Source organism: Asterias amurensis, chromosome 5, assembly GCF_032118995.1.
Source record: "Asterias amurensis chromosome 5, ASM3211899v1".
Classification (NCBI taxonomy): Eukaryota; Metazoa; Echinodermata; class Asteroidea; order Forcipulatida; family Asteriidae; genus Asterias; species Asterias amurensis.
In genome coordinates, this window is record NC_092652.1 from 21,729,148 (window position 1) to 21,752,149 (window position 23,002).

At 39.1% G+C, this 23,002-nt stretch overlaps 1 protein-coding gene across 1 annotated transcript; it reads left to right on the forward strand.

Annotated features, from left to right (window-relative positions):
* Positions 1 to 8,487: 8,487 nt before the first annotated feature.
* On the forward strand, positions 8,488 to 22,635 carry LOC139937513 (uncharacterized). The gene is made up of 3 exons (XM_071932675.1): positions 8,488 to 9,278; positions 15,954 to 16,152; positions 21,439 to 22,635. Exons 1-3 carry the CDS (start codon positions 8,786 to 8,788, stop codon positions 21,713 to 21,715), a joined length of 969 nt encoding a protein of 322 aa, XP_071788776.1. The 5' UTR covers positions 8,488 to 8,785; the 3' UTR covers positions 21,716 to 22,635.
* Positions 22,636 to 23,002: the final 367 nt, after the last annotated feature.

Genomic DNA, 23,002 nt, shown 5'->3' on the forward strand with positions numbered 1-23,002 from the left:
TTGTTTTTGGTATCTTGTTTATAATAATAATAATGCATTTATAATGCGCCATCTATCTAGTGTACAAGACCCTATTCCGAGTCGCAGAACATAAAACAATACATATACAACAAAAAAAGAAATGTAGAACATAATAAAAAATTATACAATGAATAATCTACTGTCAAGACATGTAACGAGCTAAAGTGTAAGAGGATTTAAATAAACGAGTTTTCAGCAAGTTTTTAAACAATGGAAGAGAACTACAGCATCTGATGTTATTAGGTAAAAGCGTTCCAAAGTTTAGGAGCATTTAGTAAGGGGCCGTTGCTTTATTACAATGGGGTCATTGACAGTAAAGCTTTTTTTTTTTTTTTTTTTTTTCCTAGTAGGCTTACACTAATTTCATCTTATCCTGGATAAGACAATTCTGATATTACCCATGAGTATCAGATGTGCCTGACCCAAGCACCATCTTGCTGGTACCTATGATCTTTCCAAATAAAAGTAAAAACTTAATGTTGAGTTGTTGCTGGTTGAACCAAGAATACACGTTGATTGTGATTTTGTACCGCCCGTATGTGCTGCTGTGGTAACACGTGTTCAAGGCGGTGTGGTACGTTTTGTATTGTTTTATAGCTCGTGAATAGCTCGTGCGGAAAGTGACAATGCCGGACCAGTGTGTTTTATGCTCAAGTTTTCTCTCTTATTTCTCTACACACCACACTATTCAAATGTATTTTGTAAATTCGTATTATGTCTTGGCTAGCATCAAATACAAGAGACTCGAAATAGATGTTTTTATCACGAACTCCATGTCTTAATGTATCTTCACAAATGAGTCGAGCAGGATGATGTTTTCATTCAATCAGCGCAACTGATTGAATCGTTAAACATGTTAACGATAAAGCAAACACTAAGATGTAGATATATAATCTGTAATAAACACACATGAAAAGCTCGCCTTCATTACAGAAAAGAAACTGTTACAGCTTCAAGACATCACCGGGTATGCCAGCACAATTCTTCACCGCCTACTCTCTTTGTCTGTATATGCATAGTTTCGGAAAGTAAAGATGCAATTAAAAACGGATCTCATGTCATCTTGAGTTAGGCCTATCACTGTAAAAAAAAAAAAAAAAAAAAAAAAAAAAAAAACTCCGTAAAACTTACGGTCCTTTACCTGGCAGCATAGGGTGCCTGTTAAATCACCGTAAACTTCACTGTGGAAGTTTTTGAAATTATGCCATGAATGAGTAGCTTGCAAAACTTCCACTGTGAAATTTACGGCACTTTACACCATGGCATCCTAGCTGCCAGGTAAAGCACAAACTAATATACAAATTTAAGATTGGTATCTGACCCTCTGAGCTCTTTCCAGTACATGATTTTTAAACTAATTCATGAATGGATGAGAGATTCAATCAAAAGGCTCCTCGGTTTAACATAGTATGTTGATGGTAGTAGAAAACATCCCTTGATATATATATGCATGAAATTTCACATTTTGATGAGAAAGAAAGAAAACTATTTTCCCATTTGGTGTTTTTTTCTCATCGATGTCATGCAAAATGTGTAATCTTTTTTTTCTATTTCTTGTTTTCTTTTTTTTCTCGTAACCCAGATGGCTGATCGATCTCAAACTTCTACAGGTTTGTCATTTTATGCATAATATGTTGGATTACATAAAGTGCTGACACTGCCAGCAACTGTTTTGTTAGTAAAAAAAAAAAACAATTCCGTAATGTTCCTTTAAGAAGAGGTATCGGATCCTAGGAGCGCTTCACAGTACATGATTAATGGGTTATAAATCCAACCAAAGAGCTCGCCGATTTAACATACCAGCATCATTCCACATTCTAAGAAAAAAGAACAACTTTCGAAATACCGTCTAAGACATAAAATTACTTTATTGAAGACCTTCGGCGCCAACGCTGTCCATTTAAACGGGAAGCAGTCGAAATAAGCAGGTAGAGAAAATGCTTGCGCAAAATCTCTGGAAAAAAATATCTCATTTCTGTTAGCGTCTTCTTGTTGTCCCACAAAGGCACCTGCGGGGACACCAGGACAAAATTTCATGAGGGCCCAATGTCATAGCGCTGCTTAGCGGTAAGCAAATTTGCGTGCTTACTGTAGCAGAAAAATTTGCTTAAGCCTTAGCGTATTTCACAGGTTAGCAGGATTATGTGGCGGCCATATTGCGTGTTTACCGTGGATTTGCATTGTGACGTCATTAATTTTCGTGCGGTAAGCACCGGAAGGTTAGCATGCCTTTTCGTGCGCTTACGGTTAGCAGCGCTATGAAATAGACATCGCACAATAAGCAACAAATCGGCCGCTAAGCAGCGCTATGAAATTGGGCCCTGCAATCACAAAATGTTTTCTGTGCTTAGCAAGTTTGGTTGATTACAGGCCTCATGAAATTTGGTCCTGGTATCCAAGTGCCTTTGTGGGTTACCAGCCAAAATCACGTAAAGTTTACATAGTTGTGACTGGCGCCCCATTCAATGTTTGCTTAGCAAAGAAACGGTTCCCTCTGAAGTAACGTATATTATTATTATTATTATTTTTTTTGGTATAAAGGAAGAGGTGTATCACGCATTTTCGATCCAGATTTATGCAGTACTGATTAATAGACTTTCCCAGTCCCTCCACGCCAGCCTCCCAAACAGTCAATCTTGCGCCCTGTTACCCGTGACTAATTGGGGAAAAAAAAACCCAGCGTCGCCAATTAAAACATTCAATTGCAGAAAATACGGAGCAGAAATGTCATAATATTTATTGTTAAGTTTTTAAAGTTAAAAGATAAAAGATGAGCTAGCGTTGGAAAAAAAAAAAAAAAAAATATTCAGAATTAAACTTAAGACCTCAAAGATATTACCTTTTAAAATCCGTTAAAATCATCATCGTGAATTTGGGAAACAAACATAAGACTTCAGTTTGACTTATGTATTGAGAGGTTTTTCTTTCCACGGCACAAATTCCTCCTACTCTTGTTAAATTAAAGGGAAAAAAGGTCACCCACCGATAAGTAATTCATCCAAGGTTTAATTACAAGTCCCGTCCCTCTCAAGTATCACCTGATATCAAGGTTTATTTAATATCGTATTCCATACAACTCACAATTTTTACTTAGTTTTTAATAAAAAGCACTAAAATGACATCATCGTTCGACATCGGTCGTTCCACCAACTTACACAACAAAACCCCCCAAATCACTAAACGACTGGTCCACCTGGCACCCAAGGGGCATCCCCTCTTTCTGAGTAAATTGTGCCAATAGCACCCCCTCACCGGACACTTTTTATATTTTATTTTAAACCAACGAACGGTTGTATACCCCGACGTAATTCAACTAGCCCAGCCCGGACGCAAAATCACAAAATATGTACCGTGTACTAATAACTTATTGTATGTAACGGAACACTGACGTTCTGTTCGCCCCCAGTCAGCCCGCTGCCTACAATAAATTTGACGCCAATCCAGATAAAAAAATGATTGGATTTTAATGAAGTTAATCGGGGCGGCTGGTTCTTGTACTCGACTCATCCTGCGGGGTCCTGCACCCCCTCTCTCTATCCCCCTGTACCCGGTTACAGTTTTAAGTCCGTATTATGGCCGGCTGGCTTTTGTGTGTGTACATTTTCTTTTTTTAAAAGCTCTCTTCCCGAAGTACGGTATCGCCGGATTTAGTACACAGGCCACATCATTTTGTACTTAATTATCAATTGAATGTAATTGGCTGCTTGGCCAAAATGCACCCCCTAAGATCGCTTTAAAAGCTGAGTGCAACCTGCGCGATTGCGTACCCCGAAGTCAAATTAATAATCTTGTGCATAAACTAGTTTATTTACCCACACCCCCTTGCACATTGTCATGGTGGAAGGTGCTTGAGTTTCTCTTGTCTATTTTTCTGTGTTCAGTTGGAGGTTGCCGATGGGGGGGAAAACCATGTCTCTTCATTTTGCCTCTTTCGACGATCGAAACTTTTTGATAAACGGACGTAGAGTTTAATTTTGATAATCAGACCAACAGAAAAGGAATTGGCGGTTCTTCAGGCTCTTTCATTCATTCCTTTTTTCACATCACACAAGAGCGAGAATACCGACAAGTTATTATGCCTAAATTGTTTGATTTTGAGGCCAAGCCATTTTTGATTCTTTACAGTGGGAACTCCTCTCCGCCATCGGGTCTTGTCTGTGCTGTCTGATGTTTGCAAACAAATTAAAGAAAGCGTGATATATACTCTCTTCCTTGTAAACGAGCTTTCTTTATTTGTTACTTCTTTATAAATTATTGTTATGGCTTTTTACTGTTTTCAAGAAGAAATAACTGTGAGTTTAAAATTGAATTGAAAACAAGCACATGAAAACAAGTGTAAAGAAAGGCATCTCTTTATTAACTGGATGATTCAACTTCTGATGAAGCACTAAGAATTATCCTAATAGATGTTTCAGGACTTAGAAAAGTATTATGAGTTTTGAGATCGCGGATAGACCAATTATTATTAAAGGAACACATTGCCTTGAATCGGTCGAGTTGGTATTTGAAAAGCATTTGTAACCGTTTGTTACAACATGCATATGATTAGAAAGATATTTTAAAAGTAAAATATAATGATCCACACAAGTATCACTCAAAATTGCGTGGTTTCCTTTTACCTCGTCGACTAACACGGTCGGCCATTTATGGGAGTCAAATTTGTATGGGAGTCAAATTTTTGACTCCCATAAATGGCCGACCGTGTTAGTTCGCAAAATAAAAGGAAAACCACGCAATTTCGAGGAAAATTTGTGTGGATCATTATATTCTACTTTTAAAATATATTTCTAATCATATGCATTTTATAACAAACGGTTACAAATTCTTTTCAAATACCAACTCGACCGATCCAAGGCAACGTGTCTTTAACAATACACGATTAATTTTGGTTAGTATATTAGCAGTTTGCAAAAGCTTGTATAGGGTCTTATATTTGAGTCTTATACTAAGTGACTCGTTACTAACCTACTGTCATCAATAAAACATGAGAGTCATGCGTTAAACTTACTGGTACTTTAACTTGTAAACAAATGTGTAATCTAAAGCATATTTGTTGAAAAGATTGTACAGTTTTTAACATCCTGCAAAATTACTTTGATTTGATTTGATTTGATTTGATTTGATTTGATTTGATTTGAAATGTTTTATTAAAACTAAACACCATAGCAGCCCAGGCTGAATTGCAGAGATAACAAAATAGCAAAGCTTGATATATCATACTATAATAATACAAAAAACAGTGGCGATATTTTTTGAAACTCTGCATGGTGTGAACAAAAATTGAAGTTGAGTTAATGAGTTAATTTTGGAGCTGGAGAAATATTGGTTCATCTGGTCGCTGTGCTGATCTAGACGCATTTATCAACGTTATAAGAGACACTGGATATTATTGGCAATTGCTCAAACTAATTGTTAGCATAAAATTTTACTTTGTTGGAGAGCTGTTGATAGTATATGAAACATTGTGAAAAATGGCATCCTCTGAAGTTCCATAGTTTTGAGAAAGAGGTAATTTCTTACTCAAATATTAAAAGACTTCTGGCTTAAAGTCTTTGCATACTTTGTTAGGTATATGAAAGCACACATATTTCTTTTACAACAGGGGTGTTTTTTCTTCAACTTTCTCTTGCAACTTCAATAACCAATTGAGTCAAAATCTGCACAGATATGTTACGTTATGCATACAATGCTGGGATACACCAAATAAGATTACTGATCTTTGACAATATAACCAGAGGTGTCCAGTGCCTTTTAAAAAGGAAAGGTTTGTTGTAATATTTTATCATGCACGTTCGTGTCATTGAACTCTGTTTTTTTAACCCAAGCTTGGTATGAAGCCTGTTTATTAGATCCGGTTGTTGGTATCTCTATTAATAAACTTTATTGTCTTCTGTTACCAAGTTTCTTTTGAAGCTCGATAGTTCTGCGAAATAAACTTAAACTACAAAATTTATACGCGATGATCACCTACCCATAAGAAACTCATTTTTTACTCTCTCTCGTTTATGTGCTGGTCTTGCGTAATATTTATACATAATATAGATTCATTATGGATTCAAATGGTAATTAGTGCGCCCTGATGAAGCTATAAATTATATCGACGTTTGTTTATACTGGTATCACAAGGATGTAAACCATGAAATGCAAATTATAGAAGTACAGGTTGTTGAACCCATCATGAAAACAAAAAAGTACAATTCGATAAGAGTCGTCTACCTTTGAGGGTGTCATCAATAGATACTTAAAGACACAGGACAATATTGGTTATTGTCAAAGACCAGTGTTCTCACCTGATGTATCTCAACATATGCATACAATAACAAACCTGTAAAAATTTGAGCTCAGTCGGTCATCGAAGTTGCGAGATAATAATGAAAGAAAAAAAACACACTTGTCACACAAAGTTGTGTGCTTCAGATGCTTGATTTCGAGACCCCAAATTCTGAATATCAGGTCTCGAAATCAAACTCGTGGAAAATTACTTCTTTCTCGAAAACTATGTTACTCCAGAGGGAGCCGTTTCTCACAATGTTTCATACTATCAACAGCTCCCCATAACTCGTAACCAAGTAAGTTGTTATGCTAACAAATATTTTGAGTAATTACCAATAGTGTCCACTTCATTTAACTTGATAACAAATAATGTGCTTCTGCAGTCGGGACTGAGTGCTGGAAAATAATATTGAGTATACATGTGATTTGTCTTTAAAAAGTTCAGTTACACTTCAATTTATAATAATTTTTATAAGCCGTAACTGTGTTAATAGCAAAAAATTCGGAGCTCTATAATATTTGGTTAATAGCTTAGTGGCGTTTCACAGTTCATTGTTGGAAGGTAAGGTTTAACTTTCGGTAATTGTCAAAGACCAGCCTAAGATTTCACCAAACTCTTCCTAAGATTAATCTTAGTACTTAAAACAAATTAAGTTCCGTAACCTTAAGACACTTTTAGACCACATCAATTGTGGCTGGTATCCTGTTCATTTCTGCTTGACAGACAATATTGTAAAGTTTTCTGCTTAAGCAGCTCTATGAAAATGGGCCCAAAAGAGGATAGAGCAGTCAAAGCCGACCTAACGGGAGGTATTAGTTTATTTTGGGACGCTAATTCTTAACTCCATCTTAGCAACTGTTTAACACTGGCATAAAAAACTTACTTTAGCAAGCAATGGGTAGATGTTGATAGTATAACACATTGTGAGAAACGGCTCCCTCTGAAAACATAGTTTTTGAGAAAGAGGTAACGTTTCACACCGTTAATAAAATGTTCCAAATGAAGCCTTTTGTTATGCATCTGAAAGCACATCAGAAGTGCAACACGGGTGTTTTTTTTTTCATTATTCTCTTGCAACTTCGATGACCAATTGGGCCCAAGATTTCACATATTTGTTATTATATGCACATACTGGGATGCACCAAGAGAGGATGCTGGGCTTTGACAATTACCACAACGTTTCCAGTACCTTTAAAAAGTCTCGTAGTACAGCTTAATCGTATTGATTAAACTGAGTTGTTTGTTTTAGTCCCGGTGTCAATTAGACGACAGGACTTGGAAAGGCAACACGAATATCAAACAGAAAACAGAGAGTGGAAAAAAAAAACAGTCTTAGGAGAACTACCACTGATTAGAAACAGGTATTGAAATGATGTGGAATAATATTGAATAATAATTGAAAAAGTAAGGAAAGTGTGGCCGGTTAAAGGCACTGGGGTGGATTTCACAAAGGTAGTCCTAACTTAGGACTAGTCCTAGGCAACGCTAAGAGATAGGACCAGTCCTAAGTTAGGACCAGTAACTCATCCTAACTTAGGACTGGTCCTATCTCTTAGCATTGCCTAGGACTAGTCCTAAGTTAGGACTACCTTTGTGAAATCCACCCTGGACACCTTTGGTAATTAATGTCAAAGACCAGCACTCTCACTTGGTGTATCTCCAAACACGTACAAATTTGGTTCAACTGGTCATCGTAGTTGCAAGAGAAGAGCGAAAGAAAAATCACCTTTGTTGCATTACTTTATGTGTGTTGGGATATAATAATAGTATATCATACTAAAAGGCAATCAGCTGCAGTCTTGTTATTATATGAGTGAGACGAATAGTACCTCGTTCTCAAAAACTACCTTTACTTCAGAGGGAGCCATTTCTCACTCATCAACAGCTATGATTGCTCGTTACCAAGTAAGTTTGCCAACAATTATTTTGAGTAACTACCAATAGTGTTCAGTGCCTTAGAGCTCAAAAAGCCGCTCGTCATCCCCATCACACATAAAACGTATAGGCGAGATAGAAAGTTCCGTTAAGCCAATAAGCCCGGGTGGTTATCGATTTTATTATTTTTACGCCGGGCAGCGTCCATTCACAGTCGTCGGTGCATCGTGCGTGGTGATTGCAGGAGCAGTCCAGCGGCTCTCATTCGCTGAGATGAGTCGACTTTAACGAGGAGTTCAGCCAAGCCTGACATCTCACAGGGAAAACGATCTCATAAAAATAAGGCTTAGTGTTAAAAACACGTATTGCATTTTTAAACTGCGGCACTTCTCTGCAAAATGAGTACTCGATGAAAACCATTGTGTTATGTAAGTCCTGTTTAATCGCTGCCAAACAGAAAAACGCACATTCCTTTTTTCAAGGATGAATATAAGGACAAAAATTTTATGTCTTAGTGATTAGTTCAAACTGTTTAGTGATTTAAGCAACAAGTCTGATAGTTAGTGAGCACTTATCTTTTATCAACGGACTGTCTTCAAGGAAATTATAGAAACAATGGAAGTGAGCATCATGAACGCTGATGACAGTTTCTGTAGCACGGATGCCAATTTAGATCTTCTCGCACCGACACCTTCGCCGGACTCAAGCGGGCACGAGAGCGATGATCTACCCACGCCGCCGCACTCCGCATCGTCGGCCGGAAACAAGTCCTCCTTCTCAATCGCGGAGATTCTTGGCTCCTCATCGGCTTCCTCGCATACATCTTACCCCCACCACAAGAACGATAGACAGGTCCTGAGTCCGGACGACAGGGGTAGTCTCAACTCTCCTATCTTGGACGGAGGAGCACACTTGGTCCGTCCCAAGGCTCTGAGGGAAACGGGGATACCAGTCTCCGGGGTCGGAGGAGCGGGACTACCGCCCGGACATTGGTGTGGCAGCCCTCCTGGTGCAGCAGCATTGCAATACGCGTATGGTACATCTCCCGGTATGCCCGTTTGGTCATCGTGGTGTCAAGCGGCCGCATTTGGCAGACCAAATATTCCTGGTAAGTTTTCAATTTCACACTTCTTATTTTTTTGTCAAATAATTTTTATTTTTATTTTTATAAAAGCAATTCTGTACAATAAAAGGAAAACAAATAATACCAAAAATACCAATCAACTGGTACATTGTCGTTCAGAGTATAAACATAAAGTTCCTATATAGTATGCCTATACCGCGTGTACGAAGAAAAGTACAAATTAATTGATTAACTCTATAAAACCACTACAACTTGGTAAACAATACAGTTTTTTGTGTTAGTCGGTGTCGACTGGTTTTGATTTAGTTTTGGAACGAAGATCTGTAAATCCACTTCAGACGGACAAAGATAGAAAAAAAAAAAAACCTTTTCGAGTAGAAACGATACGCTTCATTCACAAAACCTTTCCTAGTTTAATTTGTGTCAGCCAAGTGATAAGCCCCGTTTAAAAGATACAAACACGGTTGTCATCAAACGCCTTGTCATACACAAACACCGTACATTAAAACTAATTGATTCCTAAGTGATTGCATGTCAATAGTTAAGGTTTTAAAATACCTTTCCATTTGGCAGTTAATTATACCGAACTGGAAGCACAAAACCATAGCGGCAAACATTAAAAGCAGGTGACACTATTGGTAATTACTCAATATAATTATTATCATAAAACCTTTCTTGATTACGAGTAATGGGGAGAGGTTGAAAGTGTAAAACATTGTGAGAAATGGTTCTCTCCGAAATAATGTAGTTTTCGAGAAAGAAGTGATTTTCCACGAAGTTGATTTCGAGACCTCAGATTTAGAATTTGAGGTCTCGAAATCAACCATCTAAACGCATACAACTTCGTGTGACAAGGGTGTTTTTTTCTTCCAATATTACCTCACAACTTCGACGACCGATTGGGCTTAAATTTTCACAAGGTTTGTTATTTTACGCATATGTTGATACAGCAAGTGAGAAGACTGGTCTTTGACAATTACCAATAGTGTCCAGCGTCTTTAAAGGATTGCAGTATCAGTTATGCAGTATAGTTTGAACGAGAGCGTGGAGTTCGTAAAGCCATTGATATTGTCAGTCACGTTTATCTTTACCATGCACACAACAGTACCTCTAGTACAACACCATATGAAAGCTTTGATTAAAACAACCCCCCCCCAAAAAAAAAAAAAAAAAAAAAAAAAAAAAACGTTGTTGTCATTCTAATCTTTGCAATGTATTTATTTCTCGCCACAAAATAACAAAAGTAGTAGCAAACGTACTTTTAGTTATTATTATCTAAAAATAAACGTAACTTTTGTAGGATTTAAATGAAAATGCTTGTCGTAACATTTTATCATTTTTTTGGTCCAAACAATTGTTGAACTTATTCCAAAACAGTTGAAGAGCCAACCATTGGCGAAAAATCCACCCGTTAAGCAGAAATGATTAATACAAGTGCTGAAACGTAACAATGTCTTCATTAAATTAAAACAATGTTTTGTAAGTTGTTATTTTTTTTGAGTTCTTCTATACCCATGTTATCGCGGTCTCTCTTGCGCTCATCCGATCATCAACATAATTTTGCCATGTTTCTTGTCCTGTCCGGATTATAATACCTCTAGATCCCATCAACATGTGGCAATAATTTAAGATGGGAATTGTTGGAAAATCAATTTTACTAGATAATCACCCTTCGCCGTCGCAGTACATGATGACCTTAAGAATTCTGCGGGTAAGCAGCATTACAACATACATATCTTTTAACGGTGTTTAATAAATAAAAAAAAAACATTAAAAAAGTCAATATGTTATTTAAGAATTGTTTTCATAACTTTGTATGGGCAAATGCTTCCAGACATTTGTCTTTTTTAGACACAAGTGTTGTGCGCTCAAAAAAATGCTCCAGAGCACCACATACGGACCCACGAGTTGACATTAAGTTATATAAAAGCCTTAACACTTTGAATTGTTGAATAGTTTAGCGCTTTAAATTATGAAGATCGCGAGTAGGCAATAAGATTTCATTTTTACAATCAGAATTTCATTTTGAAGAGTCCATTAGTTATCAATTATACACAAATATAAGTACCTAGTTACGAGGAGCTGTTTAAAATTTCACCCGCTGGAAGAATGTTTCAAGGCAAACCGTTGATCACATCCATTAACAAAAACATAACTTTAAACGCACTCGCCTATTATCTAGACAAACATAACAGGTTTTCCCTGTCACAAATCCAAAAGATTGACAACACAACTAAAGTTTAAAAGCCTTAAATCGTCCTTGGAACCCCGGAACCTAAAACTGGCTTATCCCAATTGATTATCAGGTAACATTGTCAATTTGATTTGTTCTCCAACGGTGCGGGGAAAAGAGCATTATTGGTGGGCCCGTTGTGTGATACACTGGTGGGGTAGACACAACGCACAGTCTAAAATTGATTTTTTGGTAGTGCCATCATTACCATTGTTCCTCATTCACAGGGAGTTTTGAAGAGCATTGTTTGGTTTTATTGAGCGGATTGCAAACCTTGAAATCATACCTTAATACTCAGTGGGGTGGCGTAGCCAGAGGTGGTGGGTAGCTCAGAGGGAGTGGGGAGCCCAGCCTCCATCCTAGGACCCTTCCCCCTCTCCCCACTCCCATGAGAAAACAAAAATGCACAAGACTGTATACATGTAGCCCTTCCCCAATGTTGTCTGCCTCCACTTCCCCCAAACCCCATTAAAAGAGAAGTCTGGTTCACCACTCTACGTTTCCATCAGGCCATCAGAACAAAACTGTCAATAGTTCAGACCCTCATTTTAATGGTGTTCAAACTAATTCCATTGTTGAAAAGATTTCAAGAGGTTTTATTGTCTGGTGTGGAGAGTTTGCCCAACTTAAGAAAACTGATGTTGTTATTGATCGGATCGACTGTTATAGAACACAAGAGAAGAGTGTACATTGGTAATGATATGGCCAGACAACTTCTTTCCTTAGCACTTAGTTGGCAAAATATAACTCTGAGACAAATTGATTTTGGAAGAAGCTTAAATCGGAAGGAAAATGAAGTAAGATGTTATTTACTTTCCAGAAATGACACAAAACAAACATAAACTGAACCTGTACTCTGCCTCAGCCCACGTGTCGAAATTTAGTTATATGCATTTCACAAATTGATCACGAAACTTGTTTAAAATTGTGTTTACCTATAAATGCTACGTTAAATGCAGCGTCTGTAGCAAACTTTATAAAGAAGGGTCGAACAAGGAATTTTGCTCGGCCAATAATGTTGGTGTTGCCCTTCAAGTAACATTTCTGTTCGCTGTTTTCGCACGTGTTTGTTTGAATCTCTTAACTGTCTCGTCCGTTTTACATGATTTTGAAATACGCGCATGCGTGTAATTTTCAATCAACCACGCTATCGTAATCGTTTTAAATCACTATGGGTGAGTCAAGGACGGTACTAACCAGCCCTAAAAGACAAAAAGGCCGAGGCGTAATTTCTGCGAATGCTTCGTGAGAAGCGAAGTTTTTTTGCGACACAATAGGAAAAACAGCACACTACCGATTATTGCGTCACAAAATTTCGTATCGCCTCCGCAGGAAGCATGAACCGGGCTTAACTAATTACACAAACAACCGCATAAGCTTTCGTAGCAACAACCACATTATATCAAATTGATGTTTGATCATAGTTCAAGTTTGAAATGTAAAAGTAGTGTCTTGACTGTATATTTTAGTTCGGATTTCCTGAGGGACACCGAAAATTAAACATACATTATTCAGCCAGTCTTTTGTGTCCGAACGTCGGTAACAATCGAGCGTCTTTAGAGACTCAGCAAATAGCGTTTTATCGTTTGATGGTTTATATAAATCGGGGCTTGGCTTAACTGGCTGGTGGTGTCGGGTATCGATTTTTTGTTCTTCTAGTCGTTTATTTAGCCTGTTTTTATTTTTCTATTTTTATGAGAGCCACGGCGGGTTCACCAAACTCTTCCTAACTTAGGATTAATCTTAGGACTTAGGACGGGTTCAGTTCCATATCCAAAGACGTAGGACACATTGAACCCATCCTAAGTTAGGACCGGTTATTCGTCTTAACTCGAGATAGGATTAATCTTAGCTTTTCGTGAACTGCTGGTACCAAGGTGTTGCTGAGAGCAAGCCTTGTTGGATGTCCAGGGCTGTACCTTTGTTAAGTGAGAGGGAGAGTTTGAGAGACAACAAACGTTGATTGACGGGTAGTATGATGCAAGGGCGAGATAAAAGGGCGTGGTTGTCTCGGACCGGGCGTGGTCTTCAATAACGTAACATTGGATATTACAACTCAATTTACAGCGAGGCGGTTCAAACAATCTCATGATCAACTGAAAATAGCCTTTTATTTTTGGGTTGCGGCAGAAAGTAGATGGAAAGAAAGTTAGTTTCTTCCCTACGCAATGATATACGCTCAACATGCGTTGCTTAAAATTGTTTGAACCATACTTTGTCTTAGCACAGCGGACTATTGTCAAACACAATAGCTCGTTATACAAGTCACCTTAGCAAGGTCAAAATATGGAAGTAAAATTTCGTCGCTCATTGTAAAGAACATTTTAAATAATTTAATCGAGTAACTTTTGAGTCATGAGGAATAAAACTGTCCTTAAAGCCATTATACACTTTCGGAACAGAAAAAAAGAAAGAAAAAATCACAGATTTACAAAAAACTTACAGGGTTTACAGAAGGTAATGGTGAAAGACTTCTTTTGAAATATTATTCCATGAAATGCTTTACTTTTTTGAGAAAACATTGAAACAATTATCAATTCTCGTTGTCAAGAATTACGGATTGATTTTAAACACATGTCATGACACGGCGAAACGTGCGGAAACAAGGGTGGGTTTCCCCGTTATTTTCTCCCGACTCTGACGACCGATTGAGCTTAAATTTTCACAGGTTTGTTATTTTATATATAAGTTGTGATACACGAAGTGTCGGCCTTTGGACACAACTGTTTACCGAAAGTGTCCAACGGCTTTAAATACTGTTGAAAGAAAACTTTCCATGTCTTTATGGCATGTTTGCTTGTATAAACACACATGATATGGAGGACATGTTAATTTAATTTCAAATTCTCAAACCAAGAGGTATACAGTCCATTGCCAAGACGGATATCTCAGGTATTATGAGCCAAAGTCTCCTCTCGCCCATGCCACACGGCGCCTGATCACCCCCACTACCTTGGCCGGCAGACGCGCACCTGTCCACTAATCACATACCCCGTGCTGCCGTTTATGCGCTCCATTAACGCCGCGTCGTAATTCAATTCCCTCGTTTGTGGTCTTTTAAGCTTGATATTTTAACAAACAAGATTGGCCATTTATAAAGCTGTATAGATCGTCGGGGAATAATTACATCAGACAGGGAGGACCCCCTCCAAAAGAACAACATAAATGTATCTGATTTTTGTTTATTAATACGCCGGTTTACGTCATTGTTATTCTGTTCCATTGTATAACGTACTTTTAGGTACTCAAAATTACAAGTACAGCACGCGGGATCTGAAGCTAAGAGTGTGTTGTAATTTTTAGGCGGGAACTGGTGATAAATGAGGTTCTTATAATTAGGGCATGTATACGCTCTCAAACACAATGGAGTTAAAACCCAACCGCTAATAAACTGGGCCATATTAACTGGAGTTTAGCATTCATTAACGCGGACTCTTTGTAATAAAACGTTTTGGCGAACGCTTTTCATCACGTGTTTATCATTAAAGCTACCACGACAGTTGATCTATACTTTGTATAGATTCAGGATTGTAATGATTTCAAACTGGGTCAAGCTCCATGGGACATGAATCCGGGTCAATGTTGACCCAGGAGCGTACACAAGATAAGGTTACCTTTAATTAACGCGTTGTCTTTTGGGGGGTATTGATGGGTGATTTAAACAGTACTTATTATCCTTCTTCTCGATTTAAACAAACACTAAAAATGAAAACGTATTATGACTTTCGGTATTTTATTATTTACACTACCGTTTACATTCATATTTATAAATGTAAAGAGGTTATTGGCTCGGGAGGTCACACAGCTTTGGTGACACCCCAGATAAACAAAGAAATAGAAAGGAAATAAAACAAATACTTTAAAAAGACTGACATAAACGTTTCATTACCCTCAACATCATTAATAAACACCAGATACAAAAACAAATCAGCATTTCTTACTAATATTTTCCAACATAGACGTTTGAACACACACATAATTTGTTCTGTATACAGCACCAGACGTCTTGATCAAAACTTCGCAGAATCAGTTCAACAAAAAGGACGATCTTAAAATGAACTTGTGTAGTCAAATCATCGGGGAAGAAGAGCAACGGGTTGGTTTGCAGTCACTTGACTTTATGAATATTAGGAGCAGGCTATCGTCGATGCACATAAGTCTTAATTTAAAGTTAAAAGCAACCTACTTCTTCCCTGTTTTCGCAGCGAATGTTTCGCAGGAGTTGAACACAGCTCAACTATGCGGCGAATTATTGCGAATTTTTATGACGTCAAAACTCGCTTTGCATTCGCAGGAAGTATGTACCGGGCTTATAGCTGTAATCGGAAAATAATACGTTTATACCGTGCCTTAATTTGACGTCTGTTATATGTTTGACATATTATTATTTTTGACATATTATTATTTTCAAAGAAAAAGCAATCTAATTACCGTCTGACACGTTTTGATAATTTCTTCCCTCGCAGGTCCCAAACCTCTCGGTAGAAGACCGAGGAAGCCCGGGGTAGATCGCAAGCCGAGGCAGGCATACTCCTCCAAACAGCTGGAGCGTCTTGAAGAGGAGTTTAAGGCCGACAAGTATCTGAGTGTCAGCAAGAGACTAGAGCTATCGATGGCACTCAACCTCACCGAGACGCAAATCAAGACGTGGTTCCAAAATCGAAGGTGAATAAAAAACCTGACAACAAAACAACTTCTTTTTCAAAGTTTAGAAGGAGATATAAGCTTATGCAAATGCAATGATGACACTCTGGGTGTGTTTGTTGTGTTTTCACAAATAAATATTGTGAGATAGTGTCGATTGTTAATTTCTAATGCTCAATGCTTCCTGCCTAAAATTAAGGCAGGAAGCATTGAACATTAGAAATTAACAATAAAAACCGGATTAATTTGCTCAATACATATAATATACATGTATAATAAGTGTTTCAAATTAAGTCATCTAAATGGGATATGTTGGTATAAAGTAATTCTCATTATTTTATGCAATAGACTGTTATGTAAGTATAAATTTGGTTTGGAATTATTTGATTAGAAGAATCCTTTCCCTCCAAAGCTCAGAAACAAACAAGTTTTAGACCTGGTATTATGGACTTTCGGGCCGGGTTGGCGATCGATGGATCGGCGACACGGTCTACCGTCAGCTGAAATAGCTGCGTGTTCCATTAAAAAGCCACATTCTGCACACACACACACACAGCCCTAGCCTACACCACCATCAAGCACGGGATCCCCCATTGACTCTCGTATGGCCAAACTCTGTAAATCGATTGCGTACGCAATCATGAGAAACCTTTCCCAAACTTGCTCGTCATCAACGTCTAATGAGTGAACAACACTCGGAGCCATGTTTGAAGGCTCAGCAGCTCAAGCCCTACCCCCCCCCCCCCCCACACACACACACAACCAAATCAATGACCCAATGATATTAGGAAATGGCTTATTAATTATGTCGTTTACACTAAAACAAATTCCATCAAGCCGAAACGATAATCTTTAATGGAAACGGCGCGAGAGACCTATTACACGGGAACACGGAGGGGGGATGTATCGATCCCCTTTAGGGGGCTTCACGAGCGCCGTGGTCTCGCTGAGACCCACGGTAGACCACGGTCCAAATTGAAACAGCGGCTTTCTCGTAGTCTGTGTGTTTTTTCCGTATTGTAGCACTTCTCGTATTAGGCCAAGTAAAACAAAATACCAGTTGATCGTCCGGGTTTTTCCAAAAAGAGGAGGATGCGGCCCTTTTTTTTCTTCTTCTTTGTTTAATTTCTTTCAATGGAGCCCGCCAAGCATTTTAATTCAAACTGGCCAATCTATTCTTCAGTTTAAAGTCACCACCTACTTTATAAGCTTTTAAAAGACTATTATGAGAAATACACAGAGAATCTCTGTGTTTGAAGAAAAACAAAATATAGAAAAAAATGATGCGGCCTAAAAAAAATAAGGATGAGGGAGGACACGATTAACTGGTATTTTTTTTGTTGGCCTTACAGACACGGACGCATTTGCTTGTCAATTGAGTGTTTAACCCGCTGGAGACCAGCAATCAATTTCTAACACCGACCGGCCGCGGCCGTGCTAGCTCTTTCTCTTTGCCCTTGAGCACTAACCCGGGAACAGTTCAAGTGAGCAACACTAAAGAATAATCCAAAATGTCCTTTCTCCCACTCATCAGCTCCTAGCTTGTGACTAATTAGCGCCGATGTCCGGGTACAACCCGAGCAATCTGCTTGGGAAGTGAGGATCTCAATGGATGTATCAACTATACTTGCTTGTCTTGCAGTTGCGTTTTAGCTTTTTGAGCGATCGGGTGTTGTAGAAAAAAGGTTGTGGTTGTGGCTTGGTAAAATTGCAGGCTTGGTGGGGATTTGGGACTGCTGAGATAAAGGGTGTTGATACAAATTATAAACAATTACTGAGTCTATAAATTCTGCATGGATTGGCAATCTGTAAACAGTTTGTAAACTTTGTCTATAAATTTATAAACCAGCTAGTTAGAAATCTATCAATTCTGCATGGTTTGGCAATATTGACTTAAGAATATTTGCTCAGCTTCGGCAGATTAATCGTCTGGAACGCTGTTCTTCTTGGTATCAATTTCCAATCTGAGTGTTCAACATTTTATTTTTCAATTAACTTTTCAAAATCCGAAAATTGTTTTTTAAATGGACGCGTGTCGACAAGATTTCGTGATAACTGAGACCCTGTTTTCATTCTGTAATCTCAAACTGACCCTTTTGACTGGACGTCTTGCTTCTCGCAGGTGAACCTATACCGTTTCAGAGCATACACGTGTACCCACTGTATAAACCACCGTCAACTCTTTTATTTCCCCGTAATTAGAATTCGAACCAATTAAAAAACACCGTCCGGAGACGGAGCCGAATCTCCCTCCGGGGTGGAAGCTAACACTTGCCCGCCGGCCGCTCGGGCTTAGCTGCCCCTTGCGCTATACGCCTCATCCCCCTCGTCCTCGTGCAATCATTAATGACACACTGTAGATATCTTTTTTTACAGGAACCCTTGTCCCCCCTTCTTGTAACTCTTTTTGTAGGTAATGTAAGTTCTGTTTTGGTGTGCTTTTAGGGGTGCTGGGATCCCCTTTTCTAATTCTTTCTGGGGGTAATGCAAGTTGCGTGTTTTAGTGTGTAAGGGGGTGCTGGGATGCTGGTGGATAACATTTTGAGAGGGGAAAGCAAGTTTCCGTCTCAAATGTCGGAGCCACCGTGTCTACTTCAACCTGGGACGGGTCGTTGCGTCCCGGTATCAATTTTCAGGTAGTGTCTTGCGGGGCTTGGTTAAGATGCCGTGTTTACCGGGTTCAGTCAATCCTCATCACCACTGAAGAGCTATCTAAAGACGGATAAGCGTTATTTATACACCGCTCTTGACTTGGCCAAAGGCGGCAGATTCGATCACCGCCGAGCGGTTAAATGATTTTCTGTGAGGGAAATCTCGGTCGAATGATGCGGCGTTGTTGTTACTCTCTCCTCCTGTCGCTCAGCGCCGCACGCTTGTCCTTAGACTTGATTCAAGTCCCGTTCTCGTGCGAGAGGTTCCTGAGCATATCCTACCAACTATCTTACCCATGCTATTGTGGTCACGACACAGAGGTTAGGCGAAGGGACTGGAAATAAAAGGACTTTCACGGGATTGGGACTTGAGTCGAGTCTAGCTTGGCGGGAAGCATATTTTGCGTTTACACCGCAGCGAGGGCTTCTGCACTGTAACACCCCCAATTCCTGTCTTGAGACGAGACTACGTTTCTAATAAACGCCTTCATGTACATGCTCTCTCTTGGAGGATTATTTCAAAAGGGGAAAGCAAGCCCGAGTTCCATATAATTATTATAACGCCGTTATGCACCCCCACTAATTGGAGGGTTATTTAAAAAAGCATTGCAACGTAGTCGCCTACTCAAGCCAGGAATTGACAGTCTACACAAAACCTTCTGCGGTGTAACAAAAATACGCCTGCGGGGATGGTCGGGGAGGGTGAGCAAGAAACAAGGATTGTATTTGCGACATATAGTCACGTATTGAACACAGAGATACTTTATCCCTTGGAGAATGAGAGAGAGAGGGAGAGAGAGGGAGAGAGAGGGAGAGAGAGAGAGAGAGAGAGAGAGAGAGAGTACCAAAAAGACAACTCGACACCCGGGAAGATCATACGATACTTAGATGCGTCTTGATTCACCAAGGGTGATATTAACACCATGTTATTATAGATAGTTACTTGCTATATCACGGGCTACATTGTCCTGGGCGAGAAACTGTCTTGAAACCCGGCAGTGACAAGGCCATTGACACCCTTTTGTGAATTGTAACTAAATTAGATATCTCTTGTTTATGGCTTAATAAACCCATGTTTGAGCAATCATAACAGCTGCCGGCTTGGCACATATTTTGTGACAAATTATACAATTCAAACCAAAATGCAGACGGGTGGAATAACATTGGGATTTCCCTCTCAATAGTATTGGTTAAAAATAATTGCAAAGCTTCGTGCACCCAGTGAGCCATTTTATGAGTTATAAAGCGCAAATCGTTGTTTCAACGCCTTTTCGGTCAGATGCATCTGATATTATTTCTGTTGAATTTGTTTCAGTCGTGATGGTTTTCTCGATACCTTTTTTTCTCTGACCATCTTGTTTTAAAGCAGGCACAGATGATACCATCAAACTCAAGGCTGAATGTTGAAAACATTGAAAGTGTAAACGTGCATAACCCATGGTTAAGACGGCCATAGTGAAACTTACCTTAAAATTGTCTTGACAAGCAAGATTCAAATCGTGAAATTTAAAAACAGTGAAAACAAGGTTCTGTCACTGTTTTATCGTGTCTCGGATGACCAATTGAGCTTAAAGTTCCACGTGTGTTTTATTTCTTATATATTAAGTGATGCGCTTATACAGACACTCCGCTCTTGAAAGCACGCCTTTTGACATAAATCAGGAATTTAGACCCTTTTAAAAAAATCTCATTTCAAAAGATCAGATATGTTCAAATAACTGAAACTGACATTGACAATCGGGAAGAATTTGTCTCCTTTTGTCACAATCCACACGACAGTAGACCAAAGCGAACATACGCTAGATCATAACACACTCAGGAGAGCAACTAGACAATCTACCTGATTTGGGTTTAGCATAACGCTCATGCAGGGTGTCGCCTGAAATATTAAATTACCTAAACTGACATTGACAATCGGGAACAATTTGTCCCCTTTTGTCACAATCCACACGACAGTAGACCAAAGCGACCAAACGCCATTACATTACACTCCAACAATCATAACACACTCAGCCGAGAAACTGGACACTCTACCTGATTTAGGTTTAGCATAACGCTCAGGGTGTCGCCTGGCCGATTCCAGTTTAGCTTATAACTACACAGATACATTGCAAGGAAGAGAACACCGAACATGTAGGCTTTTATCTTGCATGATTATGTGGTTTGTGCTGTAGCAAATTATTTGCACTGTCGCTTGGGAGAAAATATTGATCTTAGGTGGTGGTGGTCCTGCCCGTGGCGAGAATCATCATTATTATGGGTGACAATATCGTCTCTTAAGTAGTAACCCATTGGAGTTAATTACGGTTGACTGGAAAGATCTATATACCTGCTCTGCTGGTATGGCAGACTACGAGACAGGAACACTCTGTGATGAGTTGTTCGAGTAGTAATGGATCATCAGGTGGAATTTTTTGTTTTCTTTGAGTAACCTTGAAGTTATTTCCGTGTGAACGCAGAATTCTGCAGCTTTTGAATCGGACGAGTACTTTACAGTAGAGTGCCGAATACAGGGATGGCCAAGCGTATAACTTGGGTCATTGAGTACGAGCAGTTTTGGAAAAAAAATTGTTAAGATTTAAACTTTGCCTTTTAGATTGAAATTCTTTGAGAAGGTAACAAGCTAACATAGTTCCATGTTTTCACTGTTATTTAGAACCAAATGGAAGAAGCAGATGATGGCCCGCCTGAAGATAGCCCAGCGCCAAGGCTTGTGGACGGCACCTTTCCTGACCCCCTGGTACTCTCCCCTCGGACCTTACACGGCAGCAACGGCAGCAGCGTACGCCCCTTACCCACCACCGGGTCTCCCGGGCGGTCTTCCTCCGTCAAGTTTCACCAAGGAGGTGACATCGGTTGGGGCATCATCAGCAATGGCATCTCAACGGCCGCTGCTAACACCTGGCACCTTACATCGCTCGGGACTAAGCTAGACTTGTAGATAATTGGACTATGATATTATTATTACCACTAAAAATATATATGAAGAAAACATGAAACAAACCTAGTCACTAATAGAGACATAGGCTCTTTTCGAAATCACGGCTTTAGCTCCAGATTTGGCTCAGGCTAGCTTGGCCCCGCGGTTGTTTTGACAATATTGCGCGTGCTATGCGTACGTGTTCAGGGCTTTATACAAGAGAACAGAGCCTGAAGCCGAACTCAAAGTCGAAGCCGTGGATTCGAAAAGGGACATAGACGGCAACCTTTCAATAAATCTGCAATATTTATTTTAAGGAAGAGCCAGTTCAGTATGTGTAGTTTTGTTTTAGAAACTTTTATCCAACGATTAAAGGTAAGCCAGCGGGATTGGTTATCTAGGACCCGTTTCTTTATGCTTTTTATACGCTGTGCAATGTTTTTTTGTTTTTTGTATTTCAATTATTTACAATTATTAAACCTTTTGTCATGATGTTCCAAAACAACTGATTTTGGAATTGTATACGGTGCTGTAGGGCCTAACCTTTGCAAAGACAATAATTGTGGTTTCGTCGAACATTTTCTGAATTTTGCAGTTTTGCTGTGTTTCGCCTTTGCCTTTTTTTAGGAGCTACATTTTTTAAACTGTAAATTAAAGGGGAACGACATCTCCTTTAAATCCGAATTACTTTTAAAAAGTGTCCAATACTTCCGTATGTGTATGTCTTTGAATCAAGATAAGAAACAATCATAACGTTGGTAACGCTGCAATAACCGAGGTGCTTACTTTCTTTAAAGACACTGGACACTATTGGTAATTGTCAAAGACCAGTCTTCTCACTTGGTGTATCTCAACATAATATGCATAAAATAACATACCTGTGAAAATTTGAGCTTGATTGGTCGTCGGAGTTGCGAGATAACTGTGAAAGAAAACAAAACACCCTTGTCACACGAAGTTGTGTGCTTTCAGATGCTTGATTTCGAGACCTCAAGTTCTAAACCTGAGGTCTCGAAATCAAGTTCGTGGAAAATTACTTCTTTCTCGAAAACTACGTCACTTCAGAGGGAGCCGTTTCTCACAATGTTTTATACTATCAACCTCTCCCCATTACTCGTTACCAAGTGGTGTTTTATGCTACTGCTTATTTTGAGTAATTACCAATAGTGTCCACTGCCTTTAAATCAATAAAAGGTAAGGCAATGATGATGACGAAGATGGTGCAACTTGCGAACTATACCTTTCCATTGCTGATAGACAAACCGAGGTGGTTGACATGGACGGCCGAATGTTAGTAAAA